At 37.1% G+C, this 17,518-nt stretch overlaps 1 protein-coding gene across 25 annotated transcripts in view; it reads right to left on the bottom strand.

Annotated features, from left to right (window-relative positions):
* Window positions 1-17,518, bottom strand: part of SOX5 (SRY-box transcription factor 5) — a 914,829-nt gene that overhangs the window by 204,376 nt on the left and 692,935 nt on the right. For all 25 annotated transcript variants that reach the window (XM_090043598.1, XM_090043600.1, XM_090043606.1 and 22 more), the window contains one exon: window positions 14,093-14,179. In XM_090043598.1, the coding sequence (XP_089899724.1) occupies window positions 14,093-14,179 (87 nt within the window). The remainder of the gene's footprint in view (window positions 1-14,092; window positions 14,180-17,518) is intronic.

Raw genomic sequence — 17,518 nt, 5'->3', positions numbered from 1 at the left:
AGTTTTTTCTCAAAAAACTCTTATCAAGATCAGATATTGATATATCCGGTTCACACAGACCTTGTTATTGTGCAAGGTAGGTACTATCATTCCTACTTTACAAACGGCACCTTTGAAGCACAGAAGCTTTCTCTCCATTGCATTTATTTTCTTTAACATTCTCATCATTAGCACTACAGAGTGGAGCAGCTGCCAGCATAATAGCTACTGCATCATCCAGATCTGCTCTGATTAGGATTAGATGGTACAATAGTTAAAATGTCAATAGCTGCTACTGCTGTTGCTACCCACTGATAAGAATTCATAAGAACAAGAGTCTAGTGTAGATACAGCAATGAGGTTGAGTGAGTTAATCCCAGCTCAGTCTCTATGTTATATTTTACTCTCACTGAATTTCTATTACGTACAAGTCCACTAGAAGGGAGTTCCCTTTCAGAAACACGCTTTGGCTATGATCATCTAATATTATCCTGAAAAAGATTCTCCTTTTACCAGGAAGAGGCAAAATAAAGGTGTAATTTGGAATAGCATAGAAAAAGCCCCACAGACCACATAAATATCAAAATATATGAAGCAAAAGCTATACATAAAAATGTCACTGTTCTGTCAGCCTAGGCTCTTTTTCTATGAATTTTGAAGACAAGAAAAAACACTTGATAGCTAATCCACTAGCAACAAAAACCCCTTCCCTTAAAAAAACAAACAAACCAGCCCCTCATGAAGTCCCTTCCCAAGAAACTTGAGAAAAAATGTAAGACTCCTGTCTAGATGCCCCCTCTTACAAGCAGTCTATTTTGGGACAGCCCTGCCACAAACCCTTCTCAAACATGAGAAGTGGGCTGCTGCCAATGTCACCAGTGTTCTCCAAGTCAAAAGAAAAAAAAAGAAAAACTGGCGACGATGCTAAATATGCTCATAGCCAATTATCAGACAGACCTGGAAAAGAGCTATTGGTAATAGCTCATTTAGTCCATCCTCCCCTCCCCACAGCGCCAGTGCAGGAATGTTCCCCAGAACAGATTTATTAGAGTCTTCTAGACCGGATTTAAATATCTAAAATAGTAAGTCAGCCACCACTTCCTTTGTAAGAATATAGCCTGGACTGATAGATGTCACTCTTATGTATATTTGCTTGATATTTAGTTTAATTCACATTTATTTGATTTCATCCCAATACTCGCAGGAACAGCCTTTTTTGTTATGTTGACCAACTCCAAACCTTTCATGTCTTTATAGACAGTTACGTGCATCCCGGAAGAACAGGTAGGGTCAAACTTTCAGTATAAAAGTAATGTCATTGGTTTGAATGTATTAAGATACCTAAGATCTATAGGAATAGGATCTTGCTCTATAATAAAGAGCTATGACAGTGTATTCTCAAAAACTATCAAAAAGCCTGTGAGTAAGTTGGCAATGTTCTTTGGGTAAATCCGTTATCTTTTATTAGACCAACTAAAATAGTTGGACAAATGTGGATAAGATGGAAATTTGAGAGATGAAACAGAAATGTAGGACTTTCTAACTGTACTGTTAAAACCCGTGAGAAGAAATAGAATCCTATGGTAGAATAATAACAGTGGGGGAGAAAACACTTTTAATTTACAATTTACACTTCCAAACATTAGAGATAGAGCACTTTAAGAAATGCATTTGTTGCCTGAACATGCAATTAGTTTGAAGTGTCTATTATAACTTCATCTTGCCCTTTACACACCACACCTAGGTGTTTTGCAAAAAAAAGTGAAGTTTTCAACACAGTAGAGCTGAAATTATCCTAAAAGACAATTCCAGACCTGCTACCCAAAAATTAACATTTAATATTTTATACCATTGATAAAGCTTATATAATAATTACCATTTGATTTTTATAGAACCATTGGCAAATGCTCAATGCTTTGCTAACATTGCAGAAATTGAAACTGTTAAAACACTGAAGAATGTTATTAAAAAGCTTTAAAATAAAAATATTTGCAGTGTGTGTGTGTGTGACAGAGAGAGAGAGAGAAAAAAAAGAATATTTAGCTAGTTAACTAGGGACATGTGAAAATAAATACCTGTCAAGAAGTTTATTTGATAAATATGGTGACATGTTAAAGATATTCAGATATTATTAGTTGGTCAGCTAAGTTTGAAGTTATATGGTACCTTTCAGATGAGACTTACAAGGCAGCCAGAAATCTTTAAACCTTACACCTCTAAGAGGCAGAAAAATGTTTCCATATGTAAAAATTGATGCACAAATAGTTTGTATGGTCAACTCAGCAGCAGAACAGGGACCTACAAGTGCTGACACTTAGTTCTGTATTCTAAATCACTGATGGCACTGAGCCACAGACCTCCACTAAAACTGTCAGTGTTGTCGCATGGATTGCTAACGAGAAATATCTGCCTAACTTCAGCACATATTATACACCTTTTCAAATTGCCTCTTAATGTTATTTACTTACTGAGGAACAAGAAAGTTCTCCCTAAGAGAAAAGGACTGCTCTATTTAAGATGTAAGAGTAATTTGAAAATTACAGTTTCAGAGCTTGGGCTTAGGTAGCCATGCTCAAAGAATCAGAGCAAGGCAGGGAACCTACATTCTCTTTTTCAGTTCTGCCACTAACTCACTGTGGGCCTGGAGAGAAAAAAAGATAACACATTTCTATGCCTCAGTTTTTTCATCAGGCTATATTGTTACTTATGTTTTACAAAAACCTCTGAGATGAGAAAGGAGTGCTACCATTTATTATTATTTTTAATAATTTTATCACCGACATGTTTTTTAAAGTATTAGGTATAAGAGGAAAACAGGAAAGTGCAGCTATGCATAAAGCTGAAAAGGGTAAAGTTAAATTTCCTCATACATTACAAAAATGTTTCAACACAGTTTGTGTTAGAGCATTCTTTGTTTTATTCAAGCCATTTAATGCATCATTAAAAGGCAATACTGAAGGGTGAACAGCTAAGCAAATTAGCTTGAAATCTAGACTGGAATAATGATGAAAACCAGAATAGAGACCATGGCATATTTTGCACTATTTTAACAACTGTCATTCATATACTGTCACATAATGCTTCATTCATATAATGAATGGATATCACAACATATTTTACACCAGACATTTATAGCAGTGATCAGGCAAAAGCTTTAGGTGATGACCAGAAATGTTCCCCATTATTTATTTAATTATCCTGTGGATTTAGGGAACTATTTACCATTTCTGTACCCATTTCTAGACATGGCACAAAGCTAAAACTGTTCACCTCCAGTTAAAAACCGTAAGTGCTACATATGGGAACTCTCATGCTGCCTTTAAAAGTAATCAAGAAATTCAGCCAAATTATTGTTCAGAGTTGAAATACAAGCAGTGATCTCTGGTCAATGGGAAGAGCTTTTCAACTTTGGGGAAACTGCCCACAGAATTATAACCAGATTTAGAACCGATTCAGGTAAACTGACTTTAAAAGTTAGCTGTCAATATAATTTAAACAGGGCTCCTGTTGCCCTGAACTATAGCTATGAAACCTGTTTAAATTCCTACTGAAAGTGTCTCTGTAACTGGGTGTAACACCCACTAATGGTTCTGATGTACATACCTGTTCTGCTGGTCATGTAAAATGCATGAAAACAGAAAAGATGATGCTTCATCTTATTGCTGCTATCTTCTGCTAAACTGCAACATGAGGTGACCCAAACCGTTGAATGCCACCTTATTTAATATTGCTTCCAGAATCACTAAACTTAATTCCAGTTTTTACAGCTATATAAATACTATTACAGACCAAAATTTGTGTCAATATTATACTTAACTATGCTAACAACTATGCAGGGAGAGACATTTTAGTCATTATTCTAGGGAATCCTTATAAAGTCCCATGATTGCCAAGACCAGCAAAGCTGGTAGTGATGTTGGGAAACTTAAGATAGGCAGACACTGGTTTCAGATGCCATTTTTAGCAGTTTGCCTCTTAAACTGTTAGAGCTAGTCTAGTAGAAATGAAATAAATGTGATTGTGGCTATTCACTATTCATATGGTTTCAGTGCTCTGAGTCTATACCATGGCCGGTGATTAGGAAATAACAAGAAAAAGAAAAAAGAATGGTCCATTATGGAAGTGTACAAATAGACAATGAGCTAGACTACTTCACACAGGTGTTGAGGAAGGAGGAAAGGGAGAGTGGACTACATCAATGACTGCCTCTAAAATTGCACTTAATTACCATCAAATCCACTACAAATGGCAGGGTGCATTTCATGTTTAACAAAGCTTTTTTTACCACCAGACCACCTGCCTTTCAGGATATATTGGCCTGGATGGGCATATTGTTCTGATTGTCCCCTACCACTGCAATAGCAAAATGTGGACATTCTGTAACAAACTTATCAAAGCAATCCATGCAGCATATGCATCAGTGTACATCCCATGACTTGAGGCAGCAAATGACCACAGGAAAGATGCTTTCCAGACCCATCAATTTATTCTCTTCTGGCATGAAGTGGGATTAGGAACAAAATGTATTTGTAGACCCAGACACAATGAACACGCAACAGTCACAGCAGGCGGCAGTAATGAGAGACTCAAATTAGTGTTGTTATGTGTGGTCAAACTAGATTCATCCTAAACTGACATTATCAAAATTGCATTTAAGTACAATTTTTTCTTTCTTTTTTCTTCCTTTCTTGTTTTTAGTGTACAATAAACCATTGCATCTTTTCAGTTTGGATCTACAGTTTCAGACTGGTGGTGACAGTAACATTTTAAAATAACCATTAGAATGAGGACACCAATATGACTAAGTGACACAGAGTATGCAAATGAAGGAGAGAGACCCTGGAACATTCATCCAAAACAGAACAAACAGAACACAGAGAAATTGCTTTAAACACCACAGCAGCAGCAATACTTTATTTTAATCTACTTAAGAGAAGGAGAACACAACTCAGGAATCGGGACAGCCATGTATTTTTGACAGACAACCAAATTTGAAGCCATAGTTGCTGACTGTCAAATGTTCAGAATTTTTTGGCCTCACCCAGCTAACTTCTGAGACATTACATGGTGAACAGTGGGTAGGAAGAGCTAGAGAATGCTTCAGCATGGTTTTGGATAATCTGTATGACATTGTTAGATTAAATAACTCTGAATGTTATCAATCAGAGGTACAGGAAAAAAACAGTACAGACAGTTAAACTTATCCCCTGAGTCAGTTTACTATCAAAGTAATTACCTAAATAGCTTTTGAATCATCAGCATCTGTCTTTCAAAGAAAAATCAAAGAAAACAATGTGCTAGTGTAAAGCCCAGCAGACAGAATGATATTGTATTCTGCTCATATCATAAACTACAGTTATTGTAAAACATCTTGTGTATACAAGATTTTGACTGAGAATAAATAAATTAAATGGAAATAAGAAGTGTTTCAAGTTGCTCTACATATTTCAAATGGTGCCAAGATGTAATAAAATGATACTTAACTCATGCAGAATAGAACACTTTTCATTTTTGAACCACTTTAAAACATTTAGTAATTGTTCCCCTCAATGACCCCGGCAGGATGCCAAGCTTTATTACCCATTTTTAAGTATGGGGAAACTGAGGCTCCAGGGTGAAATGACGTATCTTAGGTCATCCTCTAACTTTTATGCAGCATAAGCAGTCATATGGCTGGTCAACTGATGTCAGTAGCAAAACTCATGGGCTTCACAGAGGCTATGATTTTACCATCAGCTTTAACAGGAGTCTTCATGATGTGTCATACAGTACAAGCATTTTTGTAAATCTTTCATACATGATGGGCAAATATCATATAACTTAGAATCCTATCTAAGGTTCAAACCCTATCTGCACTACAACAGTAATCAAATCTGGAAAACAAGCTACCACACAGTTGTTCCTTAACCTGGCTACAATATTGTTAAAATAGTGAGATCACAACCATCCTCCATAAACCATTTAAAACCCGGGACATATGTCTGATGGTTTAGCTAAATTATGTGTTTTACAGTAAGATGGGCCATTAGATTAGGCACAACATTTTACCAAATTTGAAAATAAAAAATTGAAAAAAGTAATGAGGCGGAAGTCTATCAAACTGAATAGCTTATTGTTCTACAGTCCTTGTAATGGCCGCACTTCCCATAGTATCAACAGGAATGATATTTAAATAAAGCCTCCAGGGCTGAAACTCCTGTGAATAGATATTTTTCCTTTATACTTTTACTACTTTCTTTTTTCAAACCATGCTTCTTTTTTTCGATTTAAATTTCCACTTGCAGCACCTGACACTGGAATGTAGTGTCATTTTGTTCTCCACTGTAACCTGGAGAGTGGAATGGACAAATTGTCTAATTTTGTTCTCTAAACTCAGAACAATTGAAAACAAACTAGTACCATGCAGTTCAAGATGTAAGTTAGATTTTTTTCTTTACATTGTACTAGTAACATATAGGGATTAAAAAAACCCAGGTACAATTCTGTACTGACATACATGGTACATTTCCATTTAAGTTAATGGAACGTAAGTGCACATAGTCAAAGTCAACTTCCCATTTGATGCCTAACTCTATCTTGAACACAGTCTGTTTAAAATTACAGCCCTAAAACCTGGTATTTATTTTAAAGATGAATAATCTCCCCTTTATATACCCATGGAATTGCCACTGACGTCAACAGGAGTTCTATATGCGGGGCACTGGAGAGTTTATGTTATGTTCTTTCAGGAAATGTGGTCTGATAAACACAACTATCTGGCTGAGGTAAGTACAGAATTTAAGCAATTCTTTTGTCTTGTCTTGAGCCTGAGATTTTTAGCATTTATTCCTAGGTGGTGATAATATGGATTAATGCTATATTGGCGAGTGTGTGTGTGTGTCTGTGGGCATTTGTGCACTTGCACTTATCCCTTGAATGCTATGGAAGTAGCTACAGCAAGGGTTTACTACGAGCTGGCGTGCTGCTTATCAAGCCAGTAAATCTTTGTGGTTTCCAGGACAGTTTGAAAACCAGCATCTTTCACAAAACATTTAATCCAACTGTAGTATACCATGACCAACATCACTTCCAGCTATATATCTTGCTAAATTAATTGACTCCATCTGATGGATTGTGAAATCAGCTTAATAAAAGGAAACATTCTGGTTGTTTCTTACTAGGTAAGCCGTAGCTTTAAAATATCATGTTATTCTACCTTATAGTGTATTGTATTCTGCAATGTTGTGTACTGACAAATAAAGCATGATCTTTTATGGAATAACAACCTAAAAGGTTGATATTTATCCTTAATTGAGAATATATCCTGGCTGAAGCTTTCAGTGCAGGATGTGTCAGAAAGAACTAAAACATTTGATGAACAATTATCATCTTTTCCTATTGTTACTCTCAAGAGTGAATATTCTGTGCAGAAAAAATCCTCAGCCATCTGCTCACCAAAAGCCCAGTACATCATTTATTAGCAAGGCAGGAAATAAGTTATCAATGAATATTCTTGATTTGCTGTCATAAAAGTTTGCATACAGCAGACTGCAAACAAAGCTTGGTATTTAACCAGGTTAGCAACTTATTGTCAAGGTTACAAAATGAGTGGACAACTACATCTGTATTAAGACTGCTTCTGAAAGGTTAGTTCCACTGTCCAGACAGCAAGCTATAACAGCATTCACATAGTGTAATTTTTATGTAGCAGTAAAAGATACTATATGTGTATGTATATGTATTTGCTTTATTTTGACACCCTGGTAACTAGCTCAGCAGCCAAGTCTTCCAGAGGGTAATTTAGTATACAGAGGAACTGGTTTAAGTCCTTTTTGTTATCTAACACTCTAGATGATATGTAACTATAGTGGTTTGGCCTCTAATTATTCAAACAAAATAAAGCAATTTCCATTTGTTATTTTAATTAGTTCCATTTTAGACTATTTTTCCTCTATTAATAGCTGCTTTGAAAAAATAAAAGCAGTACTTGGTTAAGTAGAATGTGAATTTATTCCCGTTATTTGCAATATTAGGATTACACAAAAGGAAGCTGGAATATTCTAGCACAGTTCAAAAGCAACATTTCAGGCACTTTGTGAAAAGTCCTCAATGTTTATATTCTAAATATTTTAAGTGTCCCAACAATCCTTTTGGAGGTGTTCAACCCAACATATTGCCCATTTACATTCCTCAGGCTAGCATCTCACTGTAGGGACAAATGGGAACAGCTCCATGCAGTCCCAGTCTCCATTTCAGTCTTTCAACTGCCCTGAAAGAAGCACTGCGTTGGTGTGGCTCAGTTGGCACACTCTATTTCTTTACAGTCTGAGAGTATCACATTGCACTGAGATCAACCTCCACTATTTCAGCAGCTGCCAAATTTCCTCTTAAAACTTAGGTTCCCCTGTGTGCCACTGGGCAAGTTTTCTCCTCCCCAGCACTGAAATATTAGCAAAAAACCAAAGCTCATTGTCAGCAAACTGCCACTATATTAAAAATCCAAAGTTAATACACACACCAAGAAGAAGATACTAGACAGGTCTTAATAAGTATTGCTTGTTTCATACTTAAAAGTCAAGTAGCCCATGTATCTTACCTCCCATACTTATGGCTCTCTCAAACTCTCCTTTCCCCCATTCCAAATGCAATGCTATCCATAAAAAAAGACTGCCACAGTTTCACATCTGACAGATATGTGCACACATTTTTCACATGCTGATTTGAAAATATAAAATTCACACAGCTTTCACTTATTTCCTTGGGATCTGGGATTTATTAGTCAAAGATTTAAACTCAGTGTTTTCTTCGTGAGTAATCTTCTCCCCTTCTCCTTCTCCACATCTAAAATGATGAATCTTTAGCTTTCTTGTCTTCAGTTTACAGATTATGAGATCCAAAGTGTCACTCACCGGATTACTGCACATAACCTGAGCACTAACCAAAGCTTACTTGTCTTCAATTTGTCCAGCGTTACTTAAATGGAATTATCCGTCACAATCCATATACTGAATCTGCATAGCCCACTTATCTCAAGATTCTCTGTGTCACCTAACAGATTATCCATTTTAATCCATACATTGAATCTACATAACATATGTCTTTAATTCATGGGCTTTGATAAGCTATAGTATCATTGAATGGATTATTTCCCTTTATCCATAATTGGCAGTTATAAAACCATTCACTGAAAAAACTCTCATGCCCCATCTTCCCAACATATAAGCAAGATTAGAGTCTCCAGCAAACAGAATTCTGTCATATATCAGACACTGCTCAATATAAATACTTGTATTGATACTTCATACAGCACAGAACATCCCTCTCCTCTTAAAAATAAATGTCTAGGTTTATATTATGGGTTTATTAAGGGATTAGGCATGGTGGAGTCCTCTTGCCTTCAATTATGCTCATTTGCATCTGGAGTTACCTTGGTTTTAAGAGGAAGCAACTGGGGGTCAGTTTTGCTCTGAGGATTGTTCATTCTTACATGGCATATGAAAAACAGTTTGCCAGAGTTGTTTGAGAATGGAGAGGGCTTTTCTCCAATAAAAGTTCAGGTTCAGGTTCAGGCTTGGCTAAACTTTTTTGAGAGGTTCAGGCTTGACAGTTCCAAAAGAATGCCTTCATTTCAACAGTAAACCAAATCAAAAAGATTATAAACAAAAGTCAGCTTAGCCTTTTGTTCCATACACCCATTCAAACTCAGCTAAATCAGGGACATATCAGAGTGTATTTTTATTTCTTGACAATTCTTGCTAAATGAGAGAGAAATGAGATTGGACCAAAGAACTTAAGCGCACTGGAAATGTTTTTAAAGATTTGTCATCACTGCTCATGCTATACTGGTGTTAGTAATACTGGGGATACAATGTAGGCAGGCCACTTCTCTGTACCAAAAAACCCTGTTCAGAGCAAGTCTAATTAACAAAGTGCTTGAAGCAAGGACCAGCTCTGGTCCATCCTCCATGCTATCTCTTCTGTAATCTGTACTAATGCTTTAGAACAGGGTGATCCATCCTGGGCCCATGGGACAAATCTAGCCCATGGAACCATGGCATCTGGCTCACAGGGCTTCCCACAGGTTGAGAAATGTGGTGGTGGGACAGCCGTGGCAATTAACACAGCTACCCCTCCTCTGCTGCCATACTTCCAAACCCCAAGTGGTCAGATTGGGCCCAGGCCAGGCCATCCAGCAACATCAGGGCTGAACTGCTGCTTTCTGCTCCCTACTCAATCTGATGCTCTGTTCTCTGCTCTGTCTGTCACTGTTCTGCTCTTTCCCTCACTGATCTGCTGCATGCCATACACAGGCTGCCTGTGTGGCCCTTGTGCTACAGGTTGGTCACGCCTGCTTTATAAAGCGCCTAGCTTCACCCTGTAATTTATAGAAGTCAAAGTGCTGTTCTGAACAGGAGGCAAATTTGATTCCTGTAGGTGATCACTTTGAGACTTGAAACCCAATCTGTTCCACCAAACCCAAAAATATACATTAACTTTGAATAATCTAGAGGGAATTTCCACAAATGGTGGATGTAGACACATGTAAACATATATCTTAACTAGTTCAATATATATTTTAAAAGTTTTTAATAATTTAATTGCTTGTTGTGTTGGACAATCTAAAAGATATCTTATATTGGTCTTTATTTTATTACAAGCTTTCTTGAATTCAGCAGGAGCAAAATTGTGTGACCTTTAAAATAAGCTTGAAGAAACCTCCACTGACAAGTTTGTATTTCTTTCTTCAAAACATCATTATTCCTGTCCTATATATTCCTGTCCTATATATGTGGTGTAAAAAAAAGCTGATACATGCCTAAATCACAGAAAACCCTTACAGCTGATGATCTCCTTGTGCAGTAGGTCCAATAATTGGTATGGGCCTACTGAACTAATGGCGAGAACATTTTCAAGGTTTTGTCCTGGCACCAAGAGCCCATTTTGCAAGCATTTCACAGTGGCCCTACCCTTTGGCACTAATTGGAAGAGGGACGAGGGAGTCGCTGCCATCTTGACTGCTGGCTGCCCTTCATCTGGCCCCACCTCTCAACACTGATTGGTAGAGAGGCCCTGGGAGGGGAGGAGGAAGTAGGGGCAGCCACCATCTTGCCCCCTTTGTGCCGTCCCACCAGTCAGCGCCTTCCCCTCATGGGGACATACCTGGGAAGAGAATACTTAATAAAAGCTTGTTTTATTACATTTTTTCCCCCCACAGATTTCATGAGCAACCCTGGATTTCATGGTTTCCGTGATATCTGCGAAACTGGGATTTAGGTAGGTCCCTAATAATTAAGCTTTTCAATCTTGCTTGTAACATGGATTGGTTTCCCCATCCCCCATTGCTTCCCTCATTCTAAGGATAGGTAAACTGAGAAGTAAGAGCATAAAGACTTTCTGAAAGTAAAAAAAAAAAAAAAAAAGATGGGGCAGAGCTGGGATCAGAACTAAAGAGCCTTCTTTTGGCCACCATGTCCTCTAACCCTTGTACACACTTCCTTGCCCTCATTAAAATATTGCTGTTTTGCTTACATAAAAGTAGACTTGCACTACATTTTCATCTCTATCTTTCTTTTACAGAGAATTTAATTCAGTGGTAACCACATAAACCCACGCAATAACAATATGCATCCTAATGTTAAGACAACAGCATATGACCCAGTAAAACTCCCCCAGATCCAATGAAAAAAATGAAATTCTGAGCAGTTAAATGGAAAATAATATTAAGTGTGTATGATAAGTTGCACATTATGGTTCTAGTGCTGCCCACATTCCTGGGTGCAGAAATAAGACACTATTTGAATCTGTGTTCTCAAACATCACTAACAGAGAAGTGGAAAAAAATGGTGCAGTTGACAAGCCAAAAATATAAATAAATTAATGAAAGAATTACAACGGAAAAAAACCCCTGTTAATAACCTTGCACTGGTACAAAAGTAATAAAATATTTCTTCTTTCCAGTACAATGCTTGTGAGTGCACACAGAACTGCTCAACTTGTACACCTTTCAAGTTGTCTCATTAAATGCAGCTGCAATACAGCTGACCCATTGTTTTTTGGCCATTCTTGGCTGGTGATGCCATGAAAATCACATTCCTGGGCACTAAATAATTTGCCTCCATGACCCCCCAAGAACCTGTAAGTCAAATTCATTTACCCCCAAAGGGCAACACTCTATTGTATCCTCCCTCTTTTCTAGCCACCTACGAACAATGGACAATAATTGCAACTGTCACGGCAGTCAGTAGGAAAAATAAACCCATGCCTGTTTTCACAGCTTACTGCCAAACCTGATCTAAACACCTAATAACCATGCCCCCAACCATAGAACCAAAGCTCCACTAAAATGCATCAGACATGAGGCTTTTGTACAGAGCCATCGAACAAGAACTCAACTTGTGGTCAAAATATGAAGCTAAAAAACAAAAATTAAAGCAAAGAAAATACTTCTTTGAGGTTCTGCTGTTGTTCCGCAGCCTCCCCCCAGACGAGACTGAAAGGGCGTTGGATTTCTTTCCTGTTAGCTTATAGTTGCTGCTGCTTTCAAGTTTAACTTGTGAAGGGGAAAGAGAGGAGGGGAGGGGGGAAAAAAAAGATTGCCCTCCAACAGAACAAGATCATAGGGATTTGGAACAGACTGCCTTCTCAATACAGAGCATACTTCAGAGTAGCTTTATTTTGTCCAAAGAGAATGAAGGATCTTTGGGAGTATTTGTGTAAGACTCTAAGCATTTCAAGGGTTAAAGAAGTTCTGTGCAGCCCAAACTTGAAATGAAAGCTCTCCATGCACCAGAGCCTAAAATGCCTTACATATATATTAGTTCACAATACATCACAGTGTTATTTAAAAATCATGTATGTTTTTTGTTCTTATGAACAGCAATCACAAATAAGTTCACTACTAGCACTGGACTCCTCTGGCCTATTGACTTGTAGCCATAGGGAAAGTGGGCTCAGGGACAGGAGGGTTTTCTGCACAAAAACTGGAATAAGAGACCTAAAGGTTTGGCCAACCATTAATACAATAATGGGAATAAATATCGTGCTTCACACCTCATGCTGAAGCACAGTCCACTTTTTTGCAAAGTGAATGAGCAGTAAATACATATATGAATGTCACTCCCAGAGTAGAGAAGCTGGGGGAGCCAGTGGAATACTCTGCTACTTGTGTATGTCAGTGGACTAGAGCTGGCTGGTGTTGGTGGCTTATTTGTGAGAAAAAGAGAGAGAATGAGAGAGTGAGCAAGAGAGAACAAGAGAGAAAGACAGACAGACCAAATCCAAACCAAAAAGCTTGCACTTCTGTAAACTGGAAGAGAATTAGACTCAATGTTTTCTTTCACAGGCATATCAACCTCTCTACTTTAGAAACTTCAACTTGTTTGACACATATTTATTTTAAGTTTGGTCTCCAGAAGTGTCCAGAAAGAATCAGGAACATACTGTATTACAGAAAGCAAACAACGGTAGGTTGCCTAAAATGACCTCACACCTATAAAATGGGGAAATGTCTTGGCAAAGTAGAGGCTGCTGCTCCTGGAGAATGGTCAAATTTTGTCATTTTCCTTCTGGAGCTGGGCTTTAAAGGAACATGCTTTAATGCACAGATGTTGTACGCTGTCTTTTAAAATCTGCACTAACTAATTTCAGTACCTAGAGGTAACATTACATAAATGTTACCCTTTCATCTACACACAGAATTGTCAGTCTGTACCAAAACCACTAAGCAGCACATTTGATCTCCCTCAGACTCCACATAAGTCCTGTTATGGATGGATGCTAAACTGGGTTATACTTCATATGTGAATTGTACAAAATCTCTGTTGACTTTTATTTAAATCTTACATAGAACTACTCTTACATTGATAAACACAGAATTCAAAATGTAACAAAAGTCTTACAAAGTTGGAGGTGATTTATTCATTTAAGGTAATATATCGTGCTTTATTTAAAACCGCACAGGGAGAATGTACACTTCATTTATCTCCCAAGTGATAATGTTCCTGAGAAATAAGAAAAAAATTGAAAGAAAAACAAAACGTGCAAGTTGTTTTGCTAATTACACACACACACACACACACACACACACACACTCACTCTTCATTGTTCTTTCACTTTAACACAGAGACAATGTTACCTTTTATTTCTCCAAAGTTCCCTGATCCCATGGCAAGAAGCTTGTCTTTCCAGTCCTTTGATAGTAGCTTTTCAATACTGGGAGTTTCTGAGTGAAGGAGGGGGAAAAAAATGTAAGCAAATCAACATGACTGTCTCCACAATAGAACTCATTAAAAGTCTATCTGCTAAAAATAAGGCCAACCCTAGTCTGGGCCCCAGTTCATAATGACTTCATCAACAAACTGATAAGAGGGGAGGGAAAAAAAGAATGTGTTTTGTCACCTGCTGTTTCAAAATCATTAGCTTTTTCCTCCTATGGAACAAAGCCATAGTAATTCTATATGACAATGGGCACATATAAACCTGCAGTTCATTGTTTTTCAATTTGGTGAACAAGTTCCTACTTATAATGGATGCTTGTCAATTCCAGGGTGTTAGTCTGCAGTCAAAAAATAATTATGTTGATAAAATCCAGGGTAAAAAAATAGTGAAGGGGGGGGGGGGCGGAGGGGGAGCCAAAGAATTAGCTCCTAAATCTGCTACATGTAATTATAGCCCTCTGAGTGTTTACAATTACATCCACTTTATAATGTGTGTTTAAACATTGTGTGGTGGTAAGCACACGATGGAAAGATTTTCCAGTAACACGCACATTGTAAATAATAATAATTTTTAAAAGTTGGGTATAAAAAAAGCTTTAAAAGATTGCAAAATCCAGAGACGGGGGAAAAAAAGTGTGCCTAGAATGGAAACCCATTATTTGCTCATTTCAGATTTCTATCAGTTCTTTTTTTTTTCTTTCTTTTTTAATAAAATATATTTGTTCAGTATTTTCAGGGAAAAATACACTGAGGGTGTGGATGGGTCTGATATTTATGTCTGTAACTCTTGTATTCTGACCTCCCTTTTGTGTAGAATTTTAATGCATAAGTAAATATAAATGCTAATAAAATTCAGAGAACATTAAACTCAATTCCAAACAATGTAATTGTATATTCTTGTCAGCATTTAGATGGGTACACAATTACAATAGCTTTCAATCCCACGATTAGCACTGCATTCACTTAGAAAATGGAGTGTACTAAAAGATAAGTGTCCCTGTATGTGCCATCTAAATAACAATACCCAGACTTATTATCTGGATCTAAGACATATACTGCTATTCTCCACATTTGTGTTTATGTGTATTTGTATTTGTTTACCCCCTACTAGGTGCATAAAGAGAGTACATGTTAACTTATCAAAGGGACCGTCTGGCCTAGAAACCATACCATTATTAGCAACTGGTTAATTTTCCCCACAGTAAAAGCATTATGAGGAGCCTTCATTATCTTGTTTGACTAATTCTGTCAACTTTCTTGAACCCCCAACTTGAAGCTTTCAAGAATCAGTTTCATAAAATCTTCTTGCAGTTTTTAATACAACTGTAACATAGTCTGCCCTCTCCCTTCTATACTGCCAACACTATACAACGGATATGTGGACTAGGACCAAGTGAACAACCCCAATTCTTTGTTAAATTGACTAACACACAAAAGGCACCCAGACCTCATAAAACATGGACTAATGACGTAACTACATATCTCTGACTGCTCTACCACTCCATCCAGGAAGAGCACAGACCATCTGCAGAAACTTTCTTAGCCTGATGAAAGGTATTTGTGCCTGAAAGCTTGCTAAGAAGAATTTTTCCAACTATTTGAGTTGATTTAATAAAAAGATACCAGATTTACCTGCCTATGTCCTTAGACCAACATGGCTACAACCTACACCCGTAACATATATACAAATACTCTCTCACTGTGCATGCAACTCCATCCCCCATGCTGCTGAGTAGTTTCTTCCCCCTTAGAAGCAGTTGCCACCTTGACAAATGAAGCCTACTACAAGACTGATCTTTTCCATATACACACTTCACCACATTCTGTCTCTAGTTTTATTTTTATTTATTTATTTTTAAGTATAATTGTAGGGTTCTACTGAATTAGTCCCAACTTTTTTTTTAACAACCAGGGACTCTTTTTAATAGAAGTTTTTGTTACAAACTCTAAAATTCCAAGTAGGTAACAATGAAAATAAGAGTTGCACTGTAACTAATATTTCTATGCCCGAGTTCACGATGAGAAGATTCCACTGTGCTTTAGACACTTTTACAAATACTTTCAAAGTTTGTACGTTCTCAGTAAACACTTCATGAAGGAAACCATTTTTAAAAATATATATCTGAATAGGTCAAATAAACATTGCTGTTTTCTTTTTTTCCTGTGCTTTTAAAGAATTCTTGAGTAGCATGTAAACAGGCCAGAGCCAATACGGTATTTGCAATAGAAGACTGTCAGTCATTAAAAGCTAACAAACCTTTGCAAAGCAGGAATGCAGCAATAGAAATCCATTGTGAGCTAACAATAGGCTACAGAACCTCCAGGCACCAAAAGCAGACCGTTTTACTTTTAAGTCTATTGTCAGCAAAGTCCATGACAAAGCTTTTCCCCTGCAGCTAGACAAAATATTCGCTGTAGTGTGCTCGTAAAGAAACAGAAGTCTTCTGTCTAACTTGTAGAGTTAAAGCAACAGTAGCCTGGTTTCTGAAGTCTACAGAACACTCCAGGTTCACTGCAGGCCTCTGTATTAACTACCATGTGGATACATGGCTCAGCTACCCAGCAACTTAGCACAATTACCCTCCTTGTAACAAATAGTCCAGTCAAATGAATGGCTCCTTCAAGACCATGTTATTGGAAGGTGCTAGATCAAAAATCATAGTTAACCACCTATGAATAAACCAGGATAGGAGTGTCTGTGATTAAACTGAATGTTACTTTATTTAGGCATTTTTTTGGTTTTGTCAATAAAAACCTATTGACTATGCACCAGTGTCTACAATGAAACAACTCATGTAACAAATTGCTGTCTTTGCAACCTGACTCCAGCAGTAATTCAGGAAGAGCTACAACAAATGAGCTAAGAATAATGAATGCAATGTAAGACCATGTATCAATGACTGAATTTCTGCTAGAACGGTAAAGATCTCAGTAGGAAATTCATGATTAGAGATGTGAAAGGCCAAATGGCAAAATCCCAATAGTAACAATGCATCTGTTCATTAATGTGTGAATATGAGTAATATAAAAATTTACCACAATTATAAGCCCCTCTGAAATGCTGATGGTGTAAAATAGATTGTAGTGATCTAATAAACATTTCCCCTGTTGAAATACTGTATGTTAACTATTTAAAATATATTATATGGACTTTTTGTTTAAAACACATGTAATCACATTTAATTGATGTACTAAGGTAGTCTGAAACCTCTTTTGACTTGAACTGCAATTTTCATGTGAAGCACTTAGAATTTTGCTATCATTTACAGTCTGTAAATATTTTTTCCTTCTAATATTTTTAAAAAGGACTATGATATTTAGAGAATATTTCCATTCTAAAAACC

The sequence above is a fragment of the Crocodylus siamensis genome, chromosome 4, assembly GCF_052110815.1.
Source record: "Crocodylus siamensis isolate JL-2025a chromosome 4, ASM5211081v1, whole genome shotgun sequence".
Classification (NCBI taxonomy): domain Eukaryota; kingdom Metazoa; phylum Chordata; order Crocodylia; family Crocodylidae; genus Crocodylus; species Crocodylus siamensis.
Note: the sequence above shows the minus strand (reverse complement) of the source record. Positions and strands in the feature narration are given on the sequence as shown.